Here is a 17,426-nt window from a genome sequence, read left to right on the forward strand (position 1 = left end):
ATGATTATGGACAGTCAAGTGTGTTAACTAGAGTCTCTTGTGAAAAATCCCTTTGACCTCTTATCTTTAATCAGCACTCACAGGCTTACTTGAACCACTTGGTCCAGCTCTGAGCTTCTTTCAGATGAGGCTTCAATCAGATGAGGTTTAGAGTGCACTGTGCTTCTCTGAAAGTGTGTGTGGCATGGTAGCCAGGTCATTGTGACATAGAACAGCAGCTACAGTCACTGTGATCTGACTGTGTGTTTGTGTCTCCTCAACAGACAAGGCCAGTGTGGACCGGAGAATCTCTGCCCTCTGCTACTGCACCGTCACACTGTACGAGTAGCAGACCACACACACATATCAGGGGCAGTTGTGAACTCTCTGTCCCCCTTCTCTGCCCAGAGGGACCACTCTCTACCCTGACAGTAGAACATTGAGGACAAGTACGGAACCCCAATGCTCCCTCACGTAGCAGTCCAAGCACCTTTCCGTTTTGATATTTTTCTGAGTTTAAGGAAACAACACGGCAGATAGTATAACACCTTCTTTGGCATCGCAGACAGAACGATGAAGTGCGCGAGAGATGATGCACACATTCACTACCAAAGATGATCAAATGGAACTGAGACATTCATAGGACATGAACAAGACGCAGGCATCTTCTTGCGTGCTGTCTGTTAACCGACTCCTTGAAGAGAGTGGGACGAGGACACAAACTCTACCCAGCTTTTTGTATCCGACTTGCAGGATTTTTTAATTTTGTACCAAAAGAAAGAGATTGATATAAGGACAATGACAATCTATCATGGGCCCAGAGACTTATACACCCATGAAAAATACACATTTTTAATGCAAATCACAGAGGTTATTATAATGTAAAGGTTTTTACTCTGTATTAGTATTGCTGTTGTGATTATTTATTGTTTTGGAATAGGAGGAGGCTGTTGTGATGCCTGTCTGACATGGTCTTTAGTATTGAAGTGGAAGGAAGGAGTATATGAGATTAGTCAATTTAAAGGAGTATATGAGATTAGGCAATTTAAAGGAGTATATGAGATTAGTCAATTTAAGGGCAGTCAGTCTAGCCAACCCTGTAACAAATACACACACACACTCAAACGCCAAAACACACACTTTACAACACATGTACATATAAGAACACACAGTTTTACACACATGGAAGGAAGCCTGAAGAGCAAACAACCATGTAGATTTGTAATTAGATCTTTTTTTTTGTTCATTTGTTAGCTGAAGCACTTTATTGTGAAAAGTGGGGGGGACACTTTGTCCTGACAGGTTAGGAAAGAGAAATGTGAAGGCTGTTAGTGGTAGCTCAGGTTGGTTAAAGGGATGGGGGTGGGGAGGGGGGTTCTCTCTCACCCTCTTCAGCCCACAACACCACTTGCCCTGCCACAGCTCTCCCTCTCATTGCTGCGCAACCTGCTCACACACTCTGACTGTTAAGTGTTGCCGTGGAAATGGGGTGAGGGGTCGTAAGAAACGTCCAGTCTCTACACATCCCACACCACTGGTGGGCTTTTAGAATAGTATGGCAAGAAGAAGCCTGTGGGTGACAGAGAATCGGACTAAAACGTATGTTTTCTTTGCCCCTGGAACTTTTAGCGTTGACCAGCACATGCCCCTAGGCATTTGGGGAGGAGGGGTTCCTGATCAGTAAACCAAGGGGGAACGCCCCTCTCCAGGGTGAATCAAGACACAACAGTCAAATTACTTGAGTAGTTTTCACTAAATAATACAGAAACAAGCTTTTTTTATGTTCATACATGAATAACTGTAACTCATTTCCAAGTAAGTTGATGTTTGCAAAAGTGTAAATATTTGTATGTTGTGCATGTGATTTTGTTTTCCTGAGTGAATGTGTGTGTGAGAGCACAGTGAGAGAGTGAGGGGGTCAGTGAGCGAGACGACGCCATTGGATGCCCTGCCTCTCGATCAAAGAGCACAAACATTTTTATGTACTTTTAACCACGCCTGCCACGGGTTCAAGTCAATCTATCCCCACTAGAGGACCCTGGCACAGAGGAATGTGCCAATCACAAGGCAGCTGCTCCAAACATCGCCACACAACCTCTTCTTTATACTAGGACTGTTTGTATACTATACCGGATGGGGATTCTGTGTGGAGAGATCAAATCTACTGTGTTGGAAGTAAAGAAAGGCACTGCCTAGCATCCATTCAAGTCTGCTCTGCTCTCTCCCCAAGCAGCTGCTGTGCTTGCAATGCAGTAATTTCAGTGAGTCTGCACACGTCAGGTATACAAAAGGCCAGTGATCATAGAAAGTCCATTACAGAAGAAGAGCTGCCTCGTAAGCCTATTTGAAAAGTGGGCAGACTCCTTTGATTTCCTATTGTACACGTGTGAATAGTGTGTTAATGCGTAAACTTGCAACTGGTGGCCACTAGCTCTTTCTATGATGTACTGTTCCTTTTTTAGACATATCCAAGTTTCTGTGGTTTATTTAGTTTTTGCTCTTGTGCCCTCTCCCTTTGCTCGTGAGCACTCCGCACTACAAAAAGCCTTTTCTGCACACTGAGTGGAGGGAGAAGTACATTAAAACAATAGTCAAACTGTCTGAACTTACCAAATCCATGCATCTATTTATAGCGCTGTAGATTTAGGCCACACTCCCTCACTAGCAGTAGTTTATTAAGAATGGAGTACTAACGATGGACTGTTTCAGAGACGAACCATTGGTACTAAGCACATGTTACATCCCGTAGAGTGAATGTATTCACCCTCCCAGTCATTTACACCTCAGAGTCCAGCTGAATGCATACCAACCCTTGTGATGGTTAAGCCCCCTCTCCTGAACCGACCATGACAATGCAACTGAATTTCCACACCTATTTTTCAATGAGAAATGTTGATGTGTTACTTGATGTGAGTTAAAGGGCATCTTTCTTTATGGAACTCTACAAATGCAGCCTTTGTTAATTAAAAAGACAAGTTGGAACTACATGCATGGTCTGTATTATTTCATGGAAAATACTAATATAACATTTGTGGGTCCCTTATTAACACTAGAAAAGCCGGGCCCCATTTGAGCCAGTGAGCAGTCATTTTCACTCACATTCACTAGATGGAGCCAAATCCCTGCTTCAAAATACTGTGTGTTTCAAACCATGTCAATCTCATGGACCATCAGTCCATAGTTATGGAGGTTATATACAGTTTAAGTGTGGTTACATTTCTCCAGCCCCATACCTTAGCTGGAGTAACTTTTTTATCTGTCTAACAATCAAGCATCCCCATCCCTACAGATTCTGATAGCAAAACTTTCACCACAGATAGCATAATTAGCTACACAAGGGTCTCATTCACTGAACATCGCCTAATAAATTAACAGGATTCCAAAATCACACGGTTCTCTATGGAACTATTCTAACTCTTCCAGCCACTTCACTATTCACTGCCAAATAGAAAGTGACAGATGGGGAGGGAGGGATATTTTGGGGGACTGTTACTACCAATGTTTTCTGACGACACAGTCAGCAAATTATTTATCCTTGAAACAAATTCGGCATACAAATGGATCTAGTACACAAACTGTTTATGGCAACCTTCTAATCTCACCTTCAGCTGTTTATTTTTTACAGACCTGAACAAGTCCAGTTAGAGGATAGATGCGGCCAGGTTCCCAAATACTGCTGACAAGACCACTTCTGCGAAAAAAGAAGGTAAGCCCACAGTTGAATAAACATATTGTTTTCTCTCTCAACTTCAATATTTTTCATACCTGCCTCTTCATCTGTAGGTATGTGTGTGTGTTGGGGCCCACTCTCTGTCATCATACTGTGAAAACAATGAATGTAGCCCAGAACCCACAGGTGGACAGCGGGGAGCCCAGTATTGTGCTGCAGCAGATGTTGATCATAATTTCTCCCACTTGGCCTTCCCATCCCTCTCGCTTCCTCTTAAAGCTTTGTTACCACCCAGAGCAGAGCCCCTGTTGTTTATGTCTACATCAACCATTTGTCAGTTGCTATGGATGGCCTTCATCACCACATTGAGGCTGCAGTAAATATAAAAAACTAAAAGCATGGCATCCATTAGTCTGCATTATTGGGGATGTTTGCCATTGCCCAAACTAAATATTTAGCCTTTTATTACTTAGATTTCCTAAAAGCTATCTTAAGATTTAGGCTAAAGGCTACATAACATTGTGAAATTCTGTTAAGCATTCCCTTAATAATAGAGGGTTTCTAGATAGCCTACTGTCTGTAGCTTACAGTATCTATAATCTATTTGGGGTTTCCTATTTTCCATTTTCATCATCAGCCACATTTTCCCTAAGGTGCGCAAGTACCAAAAAATATTCTCAATTTATTTTAGCCAAAAGGGCTATATTTCCTAAAGTAGAACCCCATCATTGCCCGAGTAAAAACAGACATCCTATAGAGTACCACAGTATGAGTCATAATACCCATAAAACCTAGCGGTCAATCGGGGAAATGGTTCCAATCGTTTTCCCACAATTTTTTACTATGGGATTTTAAAGCACTTCAAATAAGGGCTGTGTTTCGTGTAGGCTTACCCTGCATGATGTTTTGATAACCGTGTAAATCTCTCTCTAGGACAAGGTGACATTTATCAATATATTTGACTGAATTTACCCCCCCACACACACATTAATTAGCTGCTAATGTGGCTATTATAAAGAACTACATTTGCCAAGATGATCTGGACGAGACTGTCGATTCGAGGCATAGATGATCATCTCTAGATTAACTCTCTAATGTTAGCTAAATGGAGTAATCAATAAATTGGCTACATTTCTTTAAATGGACAATTCTGTGAACTGTCTTGTGAAAGTTTTTAATTTACATAATACCTGTTAGCAAAGGTGTCGGCTAGAGATGATGTGCAGGAGCTTGCAGGGATTTGTAGTTTTGCATGATGTCTACTTTTCGAATCTGAGAGTAAATGGAGCCAAAAATATTGAGAAAAGTCACCTTGCCTGAGAGAGATTTGCATGGTCATCCAAACGTCACACCGGTGTAAGCATACACGAAACGCAGCCGTTATTTTAAGCGTTTCTAAAATCCCCTTTGGGAAAAATAAATGGTGGAAATACATTTGGAACAATTTCCCTGTATGACCCCTATGTATTATGGGTATTACGACACCTCCACTGTGGGGCTCTATTGCACAACATTCTTCATAGAGTATCTGTAACAATAGAATCATTTCATGTCGGTCGCGGAAGCAACAGTCTCGCCACTGGAGTGCGCCTCTTTCGTGTCCGACTTCAAAGCGATGCTGGCGGAAACCTATCTGGACTTCAGTGCTCTACGAAGAAGTCTGGGGAGTCTCGTCTCGACCTCAAGTCAGGATAGATAGTTGCAGCACTGCCAGTTAATATAAAACCGCAAGAAATCTCTAATTTGCCTGAACCGCACAATGATATGGGATTTACAAAAATGGGAGCGGAGGTTGAGTCTCTTGCAAGATTCCTTGGCGTGGTGAAGTAAACTGGATTGTCCAGGAGAGCTAACGGTCTAAATTCCTATTTCATGGTAAAGGTATGTCAGAAATGTGTGAACAAGTTAGAATAGTTCTTATTATCAACGGTATTTTAAACTTTTCTTTGGATTTCAAGGTTTTCAAGCCTTGGAACGACGGAGGTCAGATCATATTTCTGATTTCTCAGAAAAACTGCGCTCCTCCTCTGATAGGCTATTATGTGCAAATTGTACCTATTAGTTAATTACACTTATAATCATGTACTTAAAACATTGAAGAATACTTATTCACGGGCCAAATGCGTAAAACTTGGTTGAGTGATGTGCTTCATGGAAATGTGACAAGTCGAGTGATAATTGACAGAAGAAGGTGGCGGGACTTGGGAGTAGTCTGGTACATATGAGATTTGATTCATTTCTCAGGTACCACACGGATGAGTTTGACAGTCTCAGAAAAGTCGGCAGGCTGCAAGGTAAGGCGAGGTTTGCCACGGCTACAGGAAATTTGATCTCCAGCGGCAAACGAAGTCAATTTGCTAGCCTTGTTTTACTCACCGAGGGCAGTTCATATTGCGCTTAAATACCGCTTTTTTTATTGAAAGGGGCGTTTAGTCACCCTATGTGGAAATGCATGCACAGGGCTTTGAATCAGACTTTATTTAAAGAATGCAAGCAAGACATTGCCATGGCTTAACGATTATTACTTTTTGAAGAATTCACTCTAAATCTAAGTTTTCATGACTCAAAATAGGTTTAATATTGAGATAATTGCATGCCATATCTATATAATATGTTTTAAACTAAATCATAGTCCACTGACGCTAGGACGCGATATTCCGGCGTCCCATTGTGACATAGCTAGAGGGCTCAGAGACCACCATCCACGGGGGACTCACCCAATGCCACCCATGCACCATACTGTGTATTCCTCAATACCAAATGAATGGAAAAGATAGGCCCATCTGAAATTATGAAATTAGTGTCTGAAATTATCAAATTTGTGCCCATCGTTTCCATATAATTGGGATTGAGTCATTTAGCTGGATCTTCACAACAGATGGTGTGGAACTCATCTTGAGATAAGATCACTTTTGAAGTCTTGAAATGCTTTGTAAACTTTAACCCTACGGTGGCAACACTGACATATAGCCTGTGCAATAGTTCAATCCTATTAATCATGGAAACTGAGGACTTGTTGTCCTGATGAGACTAGCCTATACTGTTTTCTGCACTACTTCAAGCTCACATTAAACCTGGCTCTTCTTAATGTCATGCATTAATTTGGCTTAAATGGATTAGCGTGCCCACACAATCTCTCCTAATTAAATTGTTTGTAGGCTTTGACTTTGGGATTTAGCTGGTAAAATGCACTCTTAGGGAAATAAAGGAGCTATCTGAACCAAAAAGGGTTCTCCTATGGGGACAGCCAAATAACCCTTTTGGAACCCTTTTTTCTGGTAGTGTACTCTCCATCACATGGAGAATGCTTCTGAACTGTGATAGACCTGCTGTCTGAGCTGCAGAGATCAGGTATGAGCAACATTGCAAAGGCCTACTTAGACCTATTCTAATGAGGCTCAAACCATCCTCCGATGCCAGGACATCAAATTACACTGGAAAATGCAATAAAACATAATTCCCAGTTCCCACATACAGTGGGGCAAAAAAGTATATAACCATAATTTGCAAATAAATTCATAAAAAATCCTACAATGTGATTTTCTGGATTTTTTTTCTCATTTTGTCTGTCATAGTTGAAGTGTACCTATGATGAAAATTACAGGCCTCTCTCATCTTTTTAAGTGGGAGAACTTGCACAATTGGTGGCTGACTAAATACTTTTTTGCCCCACTGTAGCTTAGCATTACTCACATGTTGAGCGTTAAAGAATACGGAAAGTCAGATGAAATGTATATGGTGTCTTTTGAGGATATAAGCATGTTGAAAGACAAGATCCTAAAAGTGAGATGTGTTTGTGGCCTACAATTTCCCCTGAGGAGAGTTGAGGCGCGGACAGCCGTAGTTGTCAAGTAATTATAGTGGGCTGATTGTAAGTCTGGGCTAACAGCCATTTACTGTTTGCTGTAATTTATTGGTGAAAGGATGAGAGGAACACCTGGTGTGGATAAGTTCAATATCCCCAGTAAAAGAGCAGCAGATGTATTCATGGACAACATACATGGACAATGAAGAGAGTGGGAAAATACACTAGCTAGCACCAATGTAGTAGAATAGACTTCTGAACTAAATGAGCACTTCGTTTTAGCCACAGATTCCCACTGCATGGCTTTAGACTGCCCCCTCATCTGTGTTCTAATAAAGTTAGTCACTCAAATAACATTTTATTGGTCACATACACATGGTTAGCAGATGTTATTGCGGGTGTAGCGAAATGCTTGTGCTTCTAGCTCCGACAGTGCAGTAATATCTAACAATTTCACAACATATACCCAATACACACACATCTAAGTAAGGAATGGCATTAAGAATATATACATATATGGACAAGCGATGTCATAGCGGCAGGGTGTAGTCCGTGTCTGGGGAGTATGCAGGCTTGTAAACGTGGGATGGGAGGATGGCGGAGGATGATTCCCTGTTGAAGTAATTGTTTTTATTAAAATGGAAACAAATGAGTAGTAAAAGTTCATCTAGTATTGTGAAAACAAAACCTCATGAAAGATACATACCTTATCTTGGATTTGTGGCAACCAGAAGCATAATAAATCTATTGATCTTGTTTAAGGGGAAATACACCGTCATTTGATATCTTCTACTTATTTTGGCTATCTGCCCTATCTTGTATGGTAGGGGGGATTCCGGCTTTGAGTCAACAAATCCAAAGAAAACCCATTCTCTCTCTTTCACACACCGAGGACAGAGTGGCACAACTCAAGACGGGGAAGCTGAGCTATTTATACTGAACATAAATGTAAGCGCAACATGTAAAGTGTTGGTCTCATGTTTCATGAGCTGAAACAAAATATCCAAGAAATGTTCCATATGCAAAAAAAGCTTGTTTCTCTCAAATGTTGTGCACACATTTGTTTACATCCCTGTTAGTGAGGATTTCTCCTTTGCCAAAATAATCCATCCACCTGACATGTGTGGCATATCAAGAAGCTGCTTAGTGGTTAGAGCGTTGGGCCAGTAACCGAAAGGTTGCTGGGTCGAATCCCCAAACTGACATGGTAAAAATCTGTCGTTCTGCCCCTGAACAAGGCAGTTAACCCACTGTTCCCCGGTAGACTCATTGTAAAGAAGAATTTGTTCTTAACTGACTTGCATCGTTAAATAAAGGTTCAATTAAACAGCATGATCATTACACAGATTCACCTTGTGCTGGGGACAACAAAAGACAACTCTAAAATGTGCTGTTTTGTCACACAACACAATGCCACAGATGTCTCAAGTTTTGAGGGACCGTGCAATTGGCATGCTGAGTGCAGGAATGTCCACCAGAGCTGTTGACAGAGATTTGAATGTTAATTTCCTTACCATAAGCCGCCTCCAACGTCATTTTAGAGAATTTGGCAGTACGTCCAACCGGCCTCGCAACCGCAGACCACGTGTAACCACGCCAGCCCAGGACTTCCACATCCGGCTTCTTCATCTGCGGGATGGTCTGAGACCATCCACCCAGACAGCTGATGAAACAGGAGTATTTCTGTCTGTAATAAAGCCCTTTTGTGGGGAAGAACTCATTCTGACTGGCTGCGCCCCTGCCCAGTCATGTGAAATCCATAGATTAGGGCCTAATACATTTATTTCAATTGACTGATTTCCTTATAAGAACTGTAACTTAGTAAAATCGTTGAAATTATTGAATGTTGTGTTAATATTTTGGTTTAGTATATATGGAAATCCAAGATGGATCTTTGCGGGATGATATTTTGCTACATTACTGAAATTCTGTACAAACTTGCATGATTATTATTTTTTATTTTTTTACATTAATAGAATAAACTGACTCAACTGCCACACAACATGAACAGCTCCAGTTGAGTATATCAGAGTTTCTGGGCAGCTTACCACATCAGTCTTCATGTTGAATCTAAAGTATTCCAGATTTCCTTTTTGATTATCCAACATCCCCTGTTACATAATAACCTTCTGTATCCTTTGTAGGCAATCTAGGATTAACATACCTGATAACTCTTACAACATTTTACTGCTGTGGGCTAAATCAGGGTCACCCAGTGTTTCTTGGTAGTCTTAAACACATCTAATTTGAAACAAAAGTATACACCTCTCACACATGGTTAGACTTTAAAAAAAGAAGACACTTGTACCATGTCAAATATAGTATGTATTCAATTTTGAGTTTGCATCCCAATATTACACTATATATATTGAACAAAAATATAAATGCAACATGCAACAATTTCAAAGATTTGACTTAGTTACAGTTCATGTGGCCTGCTGGAGGTCATTTTGCAGGGCTCTGGCAGTGCTCCTCCTTGCACAAAGGCGGAGGTAGAGGTCCTGCTGCTGGGTTGTTGCCCTCCTACGGCCTCCTCCACGTCTCCTGATGTACTGGCCTGTCTCCTGGTAGCGCCTCCATGCTCTGGACACTACGCTGACAGACACAGCAAACCTTCTTGCCACAGCTCGCATTGATGTGCCATCCTGGATGAGCTGCACTACCTGAGCCACTTGTGTGGGTTGTAGACTCCGTCTCATGCTACCACTAGAGTGAGAGCACCGCCAGCATTCAAAAGTGACCAAAACATCAGCCAGGAAGCATAGGAACTGAGAAGTGGTCTGTGGTCACCACCTGCAGAATCACTCCTTTATTGGGGGTGTCTTGCTAATTGCCTATAATTTCCACCTTTTGTCTATTCCATTTGCACAACAGCATGTGAAATTTATTGTCAATCAGTGTTGCTTCCTAAGTGGACAGTTTGATTTCACAGAAGTGTGATTGACTTGGAGTTACATTGTGTTGTTTAAGTGTTCCCTTTATTTTTTTGAGCAGTGTATATTCATTAGGCCCTAATCTATGGATTTCACATGACTGGGAATACAGATATGCATCTGTTGGTCACAGATACCTTGTTAAAAAAAGGTAGGAGCATGGATCAGAAAACCAGTCAGTATCTGGTGTGACCACCATTTGCCTCATGCAGCACGACACAACTCCTTCACATAGTTGATCATGCTGTTGATTGTGGCCTGTGGAATGTTGTCCCACTAATCTTCAATGGCTGTATTGGAAATTGGCATGAACTGGAACACGCTGTCGTACACGACGATCCAGAGCATCCCAAACCTGCAGGCCATGGAATAACTGGGAAATGTTGTGAGGCTGGTTAGACGTATTTCCAAATTATCTAAAACCACATTGGAGGAGGCTTATGGTAGAGAAATTAACATTAAATTATCTGGCAACAGTTCTGGTGGACATTCCTGTGGTCAGCATGCCAATTGCACACTCCCTCAACTTGAGATATCTGTGGCATTGTTGTATGACAAAACTGCACATTTTAGTGGCCTTTTGTCCCCAGAACAAGGTGCACCTATGTAATGATCATGCTGTTTAATCAGATTCTTGATATGCCACACCTGTCAGGTGGATGCATTATCTTGGCAAAGTAATAACCTTCCACCCATGAGGCCACTAGAGGGTAATTTGTCTGCACGAAAGCTTGATGTGACAACCTTCCACAGACTATACAGTACCTAACCTTGGCCCACTGCACAAATTAATGATCAACCCTTCAATGGCTTTTCTGCTGGGTCATGCTTGGGTATACACGTCCTGACCAGTGAACGCTTATTCAGTTGTTATACAACTACAATTGTTAAAGCAGCAATGAGCTGTTTAAACAATATCAAACCGGTCTCCCCACCACTGTTTCGGTAAAAAGCGGTTGGGATGGGGCTAAAAAAATGTTACCACTCTCAAATTCAAAGACTAAGTTATAGGACAGACCATCCATGACATCAAAATTATAGTTTTATCCATGTTTTTAGGCAATGCAGTGTTTGTTTACATTTACTTTGTTTACAAACATTGGAGTAAAACAAGCTTATATTTTGGGTTCTGATGGGGTACAACAATTGAACTAAGCTCATGAGGCATTTCTAAGTTATGTTCTTTTAAAGTACTCAATGGGTACATATCATTAATTTCTAAGTAAAACTGCTGATTGCCCCTTTAACCTTTGCACAATTTCCATGTGTTGCGTGTGGGTACTCTGTGCTTTGCTCATTATGGCAGTGTTGCTGCCAAGTGAACTAATAGGTTTAGGAGCAGATCATTTACCTCCACAAAGGACGCGGGTTAGGTGGGTTCGGAAACAAAAGTCCTGTGAACCACCAGCCTTCTTCTCAGTCTGATATCTAGCGCTGTGGAGTGAACAGGAGACTAGTGACAACAACAGAAAATAGAGGTATGAAGTGCATGTTCTGTTTTAGTTATTGCTTGGTTATTAAACATATTTACATGTTTTCAGGGTTAGCTGTTTTGCCTGGCATTCCATTGTTATTTTGGATACGGTAGTCATCAATGCGTGCCATTTGACACACAGTACTTAAGATGTAAATGTGAACTTTCTAATGAGTAGCTACTGGTGTCTCAGACATCTTAATACAGAACTGTCTGCTTGGAGCAGACTGATGATGACTCTCCTAAAGTCACATTTCTTTCTTCCCAGTGTAAGCACTTTTAGAGATGAGACACAGATATTATAAGGACCTTGAGTGATGATGTCTCCTTTTGCATCCTCACAACCATGAATAGTTTGTGTTGTAAACTAAGAAAAAGAAGTGGAAATGAGCTCTTTGATCAAGAAAATGAGGTCAAATCCATTGGGAGCCCAAGGAAAAGAGAAATTAGGGCTGTTGGTGTGTGTTGCAAGGAAAGCTTGACGTGTTTCCGGTAACAGGTGGCATTTTGAAAGGGAAAAACTCTACATTAGAGTTTTCTAACACTACATTTACTGTCTGTTCCGGGAGTAATCTTTGTTACGTTGTTCAGAGAAGCGGCTTGAGGGAAGGAATACTGCTAACGTGTCTGCTAAATAAAAAATAAATTAGTCACTTATGGCCATTACCACATTTGTCATATTTATTTTGTATTTAATGTGTATGTAGAGATTATATTTATGCATGATGTGTTTAACGCTAGCTGTATGTATTTATATCCTTAATGTATCCCTGTAATGGAGTGCATATCATTGTGATTCACAGAGATTTTTTTACTCCCTGTAGTGTCTATGGAGCCCCAATCTCCTCTAGTTTATCAGGATGTTGCTCTGTTCACTGGATGATGCAGAGTGCTGTTAATGACCCATATACTGTGTTTGTTTATTTTGGGTCACAGAATAATATCCAATTAGCTGTTCCTTTTCATTTGAAAGAATGGAAGACATTAGATTACTAGTCACGTATTCCATGTATCTCTCCATTGACCTTTTCTCAGATATCTGCTAGTCACTACAATATATCATTTGTTTATAGCCCAAACATACATTAGAAGTAACATCTTTGTTTTGTATTTGTGTCCCCTTCAGAGCATGATGGCGTTCCCCCTGTGTGTTAGTCTGTGGCTGCTCCTGGCTGTCCATGGCCAGGCTGGAGCTGTGAAGAACTGCCACCCAAGCTGCCACTGTGAGGTGGAGAGCTTCGGCCTGTTCGACAGCTTCAGCCTGACCAGGGTGGACTGCAGGGGAGTGGGCACCAGCCCCATCCCCATCCCCCTGGACACGGCCCACCTGGACCTGTCCTCCAACTCCATGTCCCTGCTGACCGACAACATGCTCTCTGGACCTGGCTATACCACCTTGGTCAGCCTGGACCTCAGCAACAACCGCATTTCCATGGTCAGCCCCAAGGCCCTGTCCAGGCTGCGCTACCTGGAGTCTCTGGACCTCAGCCACAACTTCCTGGAGGGCCTGGATGAGGGCTGCTTCTCTGGCCTCCCTCTGGCCGAGGTGGACCTCAGCCACAACCACTTCCGGGAGTTTGACCTCGATATGTTCATCACTAAAGGTCACGGAGAGCCAATCAACGTGGATCTGTCCCACAACCAGCTGACGGTGGTCTCCAGGAGTTCCTCTAGGAGCCCTTTGCTACATGTCCAGAGCCTGACTCTAGCAGCCAATCAGCTGAGGGCCGTGCCCAAGCTAAAAGGCATCCCGTTGAGGGACCTAAGCCTGGATGGGAACATTATCTTGCGCATTGAGGAGGGGGCCTTTGAGGACCTCAAGGACCTGGTTCACCTATCCCTCAGTGCGCTTCCTGAGCTCTCTGACATCCAGCCTAACAGTTTCAGAGGCCTTCAGAACCTTCAGGTCTTGGACCTGTCCAACAATGCCAAGCTAAAGACACTGAGCCCAGCTGTGTTCAGTGGACTTGTGTCTCTACAGGAGCTCAATCTGTCCAACTCTGGTGTAACGTCATTGCCAAATAACATGCTAAGTCACTTGCCAAGCATCAAGAGTATTACCCTGGGCCAGAATATCCATTGTTGGAGGGCTCAAAAGCAGGGCCAGTTTCACAGGCAGCTCGGACAGGAACAGAAACATGACGAGGTGCTAACCTGTGACGTTAAAGGCATTGTGTCGTGATTGTGTTGGGATTGTTGCCTTCAGTATGGACATCTAGCTAACACATTAGTGCTAAAACTGTGCCTTATACCACTATATGCAAAGAACACTTTTTGTTATTGCCGTCAAACATGATAATTACTATTTGAACAGTTTTGTTTAAATTTTAATTAAATTTGTGTTTTGCTTTTATTCCGAAGGCCTGAGGTATTTATTTCAATCCACTGTTGATACACTATCATGTCATGCTTGCTATGCATAAATCATGTATTTCAATTACAGTAACAAGCCAGCAATAGCATTGATGGATATTATCTTCAAACCATTTAGCTTTTCCTCTTCCAATTTTTAAGGAGATTTTAGGATCTGGAACTAAAAAAGATTCCTCAGCCACTAGGAAACATATTATGTTCCATAACAATCATCAGTATGCACATTACTGTGCAAGGACCACTCTTATGTCAGACCAAAAGGTAAACATCTTATGTAGAGTATGTAGTTATGTATGTCTAGCATAGGAGAATGGTGGGAGGGGCTATAGGAGGACAGGCTCATTGTAATGTCTGGAGTTGAAAATCTGGAATGTTATCAAACACATCAAACATATGGAAACCACATGTTTGACCATGTTCCATTTATTCCATTCCAGCCATTACAATGAGCCTGTACTCCTATAGCTCCTCCCACCACCCTCCTCGGATGTCTAGTTATCATTTCAATCAGATATTATTGTGGACAAATTCTCCTGCTATCTTCCTCAGTCATGTTTACATGGCCTAAGACCTGGAAGTCAACATTGCCTGTTCTGTTTCAAAGAGCTGTTACACAACGGGTTGAAATGTGATCTGAACAAATCAATGCAGAAACAAATTCTTGAACGTCACCTAGGATTTTTGCTGCTCTGTTATTGACTCTGTTTCCCATGACCGTGACCATTTATTTCGAAACATAAAATTGTCTCCAGGCAGTTTATTAGACACAGACATGTTTCGTCCTGTATTTTCTTATCTCTTCTGACAGAGAAGTGTGTTTTAACTGAAACACTATACGTGATGTATTTGATGCATTGTATTATTCACCCTACTTTGAAATGTTATAAATGTCGCAGCTATTCTACAGCATCGACTTTGGATCTACATTGGCCAAAATCCTTCAGATATTCCGTGGAACAACAACTGCATGTTTGAACACCTGCCTTGGTTGCGATCCCTGTGGTATAATATGGACTGAAAGAGACATAACTGCACTTGAACTGTTTTGAATGTTAAACATCTGCGTTGTTTTATATTTCTTTATCAATAGTGTATACACTTAGTGTACAAAACATTAAGAACACCTTCCTAATATTGAGTTTCACCCCTGAGAACAGCCTCAATTTGTCGGGTCATGGACTCTACAAGGTGTCCAAAGCGTTCCACAGGGATGCTGGCCCATGTTGACTCCAATGCTTCCCACAGTTGTCAAGTTGGCTCGATATCCTTTGGGTGGTGAACCATTCTGATACACATGGGAAACTGTTGAGTGTGAAAAACCCAGAAGCATTGCAGCTCTTGACACAAGCTGGTGCGCCTGGCACCTACTACCATACCCTGTTCAAAGGCACTTAAATATTTTGTTCTGCCATTCACCCTCTAAATGACACATGTACACAATCCATGTCTCAAGGCTTAAAAATCCTTATTTAACCTGTCTCCTCCCCTTCACCTACACTGATTTTAAGTGGATTTAACAAGTGACATCAATAAGGGATCATAGCTTTCACCTGGATTCACCTGGTCAGTCTGTCATGGAAAGAGCAGGTGTTCTTAATGTTTTGTACATTCGGTGTATAACTTTGTATAGATGTAAAATAGATGGATTATTCTACACATCTGTGTACTTTACATAAATGTATTAACTTTTAATAATTTTAAACTTTGTTTACTACCCTGTCCCCAACAGCCTGTGGCATTCCACAATTGCTAGGTGTGTCTGTATATGAAAATATATAAATTGTCAGGGTTTCAACTCACACCACACTGTTGTCACTCCAAAAGGGTTTCACAATTTCACAGAATTCCCTGTATTTCATAGAGCTGGATTCATGTGATTTCATTTTGTGTGCTTTACTGACTCACAGGGTGTGTCCTGTAACAATAGCACTTATGTCTTCCTCAGTGCCTAGCGCAACACTATATTTACTTTCACATGCTGCCTAACATCCTTCCTTTATTTACTTGAAACTCCTCCTGTAAACCCACACACACTAGTGGTCTTGAGAGGTCCTTAAACAGAAGCAGTCAGAGACACTAGTTCCAGGCAGGGAACCATGATACTGTGGACTGATGTATGAAGTCTGTGAGAGGGAAAGAGAAGGGGAGAGGGAAAGGAGGAGAACGGCCTGACTTTGTGTAATGGCGGCTGGCTGTAACTCCACAGATCTCTGTGCTCTGAGAGTGTTCCATTGTGTGCTCCTCCTTAAAGACACAGAGAGCATTCAGATATCCCCTCAGCTCCTTGCAGTGGTTGCCAAAGCACAGTCCTTTGAAATTCTAAGAGACCCGTGTGCCAAAGACAGAGCCAAAAGAAGTTTGACTCCACAAAAGGTTTACTCCAGATTACATCTCCTATATTACAACATCCTGCTCTGGAAAAGTACGGCTTTGTAGGAAAAGCTTGCTATGATTTTGCTTCAGTTTATACTCTTAGATATATTTTTGCCAACCAAGGAGGGAGAGAGAGAGAGAGAAGAAGAAGAGCAAATGTGATTTTCTGAGAGTTTGGCCCTCTGCGGATTGCCCCATTTAGTAAACCAGTTCCAGATGTCTGGGCCATTTGTCCATCTCCTGGAGAGCAGGAATTTGGAGGCGGGGTGGTTGGAGGGCTGTCAATCACAGCTACCTCCCTCAGGTCAGCCTGCCAGGATCAACCTGAACGGTGTTAAATTACAAAAAACATTTGCAATCCAAATACAACTAATCAGCTTAGCATAAATTAGTCATAAGAGAGTCACAAAGGAGTCTTGAACTTTTCTTTACCATTTATTTACATGTATGTAATCCAGTGACTCAATTTGCTGAGTACCTTGGTTGTTACTTTATCTTTGGTTTTGAAATAGAATGATACCCACATGTCTCTCCAGGGCAATATAAAAGGTTCAGGTATATGAGGGGTCATGACACTAAGAACTACTGTATCAGGGTAGCCCAATAGAGCACAGATCAGTGAGCCAAAGGCTCAACTCTCCTGGGATGTTTTAATGCAGCAGTGATTTGCTTACTGAACCCTCTGGAGACATGTTCAACATCCCCAGGGCACTTCATAATGGATTCTAAAATATAAGATACACACAAACACACACACAGCTGGCCATTTGCTCCATGCATTATGGAGATTTTCATTACACTTTCTATGACAATGTGTCT

General features: G+C 41.8%; 2 protein-coding genes across 3 annotated transcripts in view; both read left to right on the forward strand.

The window, feature by feature from the left end:
• LOC120018128 (serine/threonine-protein kinase ULK2-like) overlaps positions 1–2,966 on the forward strand; it is a 51,653-nt gene extending 48,687 nt beyond the window's left edge. The window contains exon 26 of the mRNA XM_038961131.1: positions 264–2,966. Within this exon, the coding sequence (XP_038817059.1) occupies positions 264–328 (65 nt within the window). The 3' untranslated portion in view covers positions 329–2,966. The remainder of the gene's footprint in view (positions 1–263) is intronic.
• A 2,366-nt stretch (positions 2,967–5,332) lies between these two features.
• LOC120018129 (tsukushin-like) lies at positions 5,333–14,219 on the forward strand. 2 transcript variants are annotated; one of them, XM_038961132.1, is made up of 2 exons: positions 5,333–5,530; positions 12,988–14,219. In XM_038961132.1, the coding sequence occupies exons 1-2, from the start codon at positions 5,522–5,524 to the stop codon at positions 14,041–14,043; spliced, it is 1,065 nt and encodes a 354-aa protein (XP_038817060.1). In that variant the 5' UTR covers positions 5,333–5,521; the 3' UTR covers positions 14,044–14,219. The 2 variants fall into 2 exon arrangements, with proteins under 2 accessions (XP_038817060.1, XP_038817061.1); XM_038961133.1 differs by lacking the exon at positions 5,333–5,530 and adding an exon at positions 11,692–11,865.
• Positions 14,220–17,426: the final 3,207 nt, after the last annotated feature.

The sequence above is a fragment of the Salvelinus namaycush genome, chromosome 23, assembly GCF_016432855.1.
Source record: "Salvelinus namaycush isolate Seneca chromosome 23, SaNama_1.0, whole genome shotgun sequence".
NCBI lineage: Eukaryota > Metazoa > Chordata > Actinopteri > Salmoniformes > Salmonidae > Salvelinus > Salvelinus namaycush.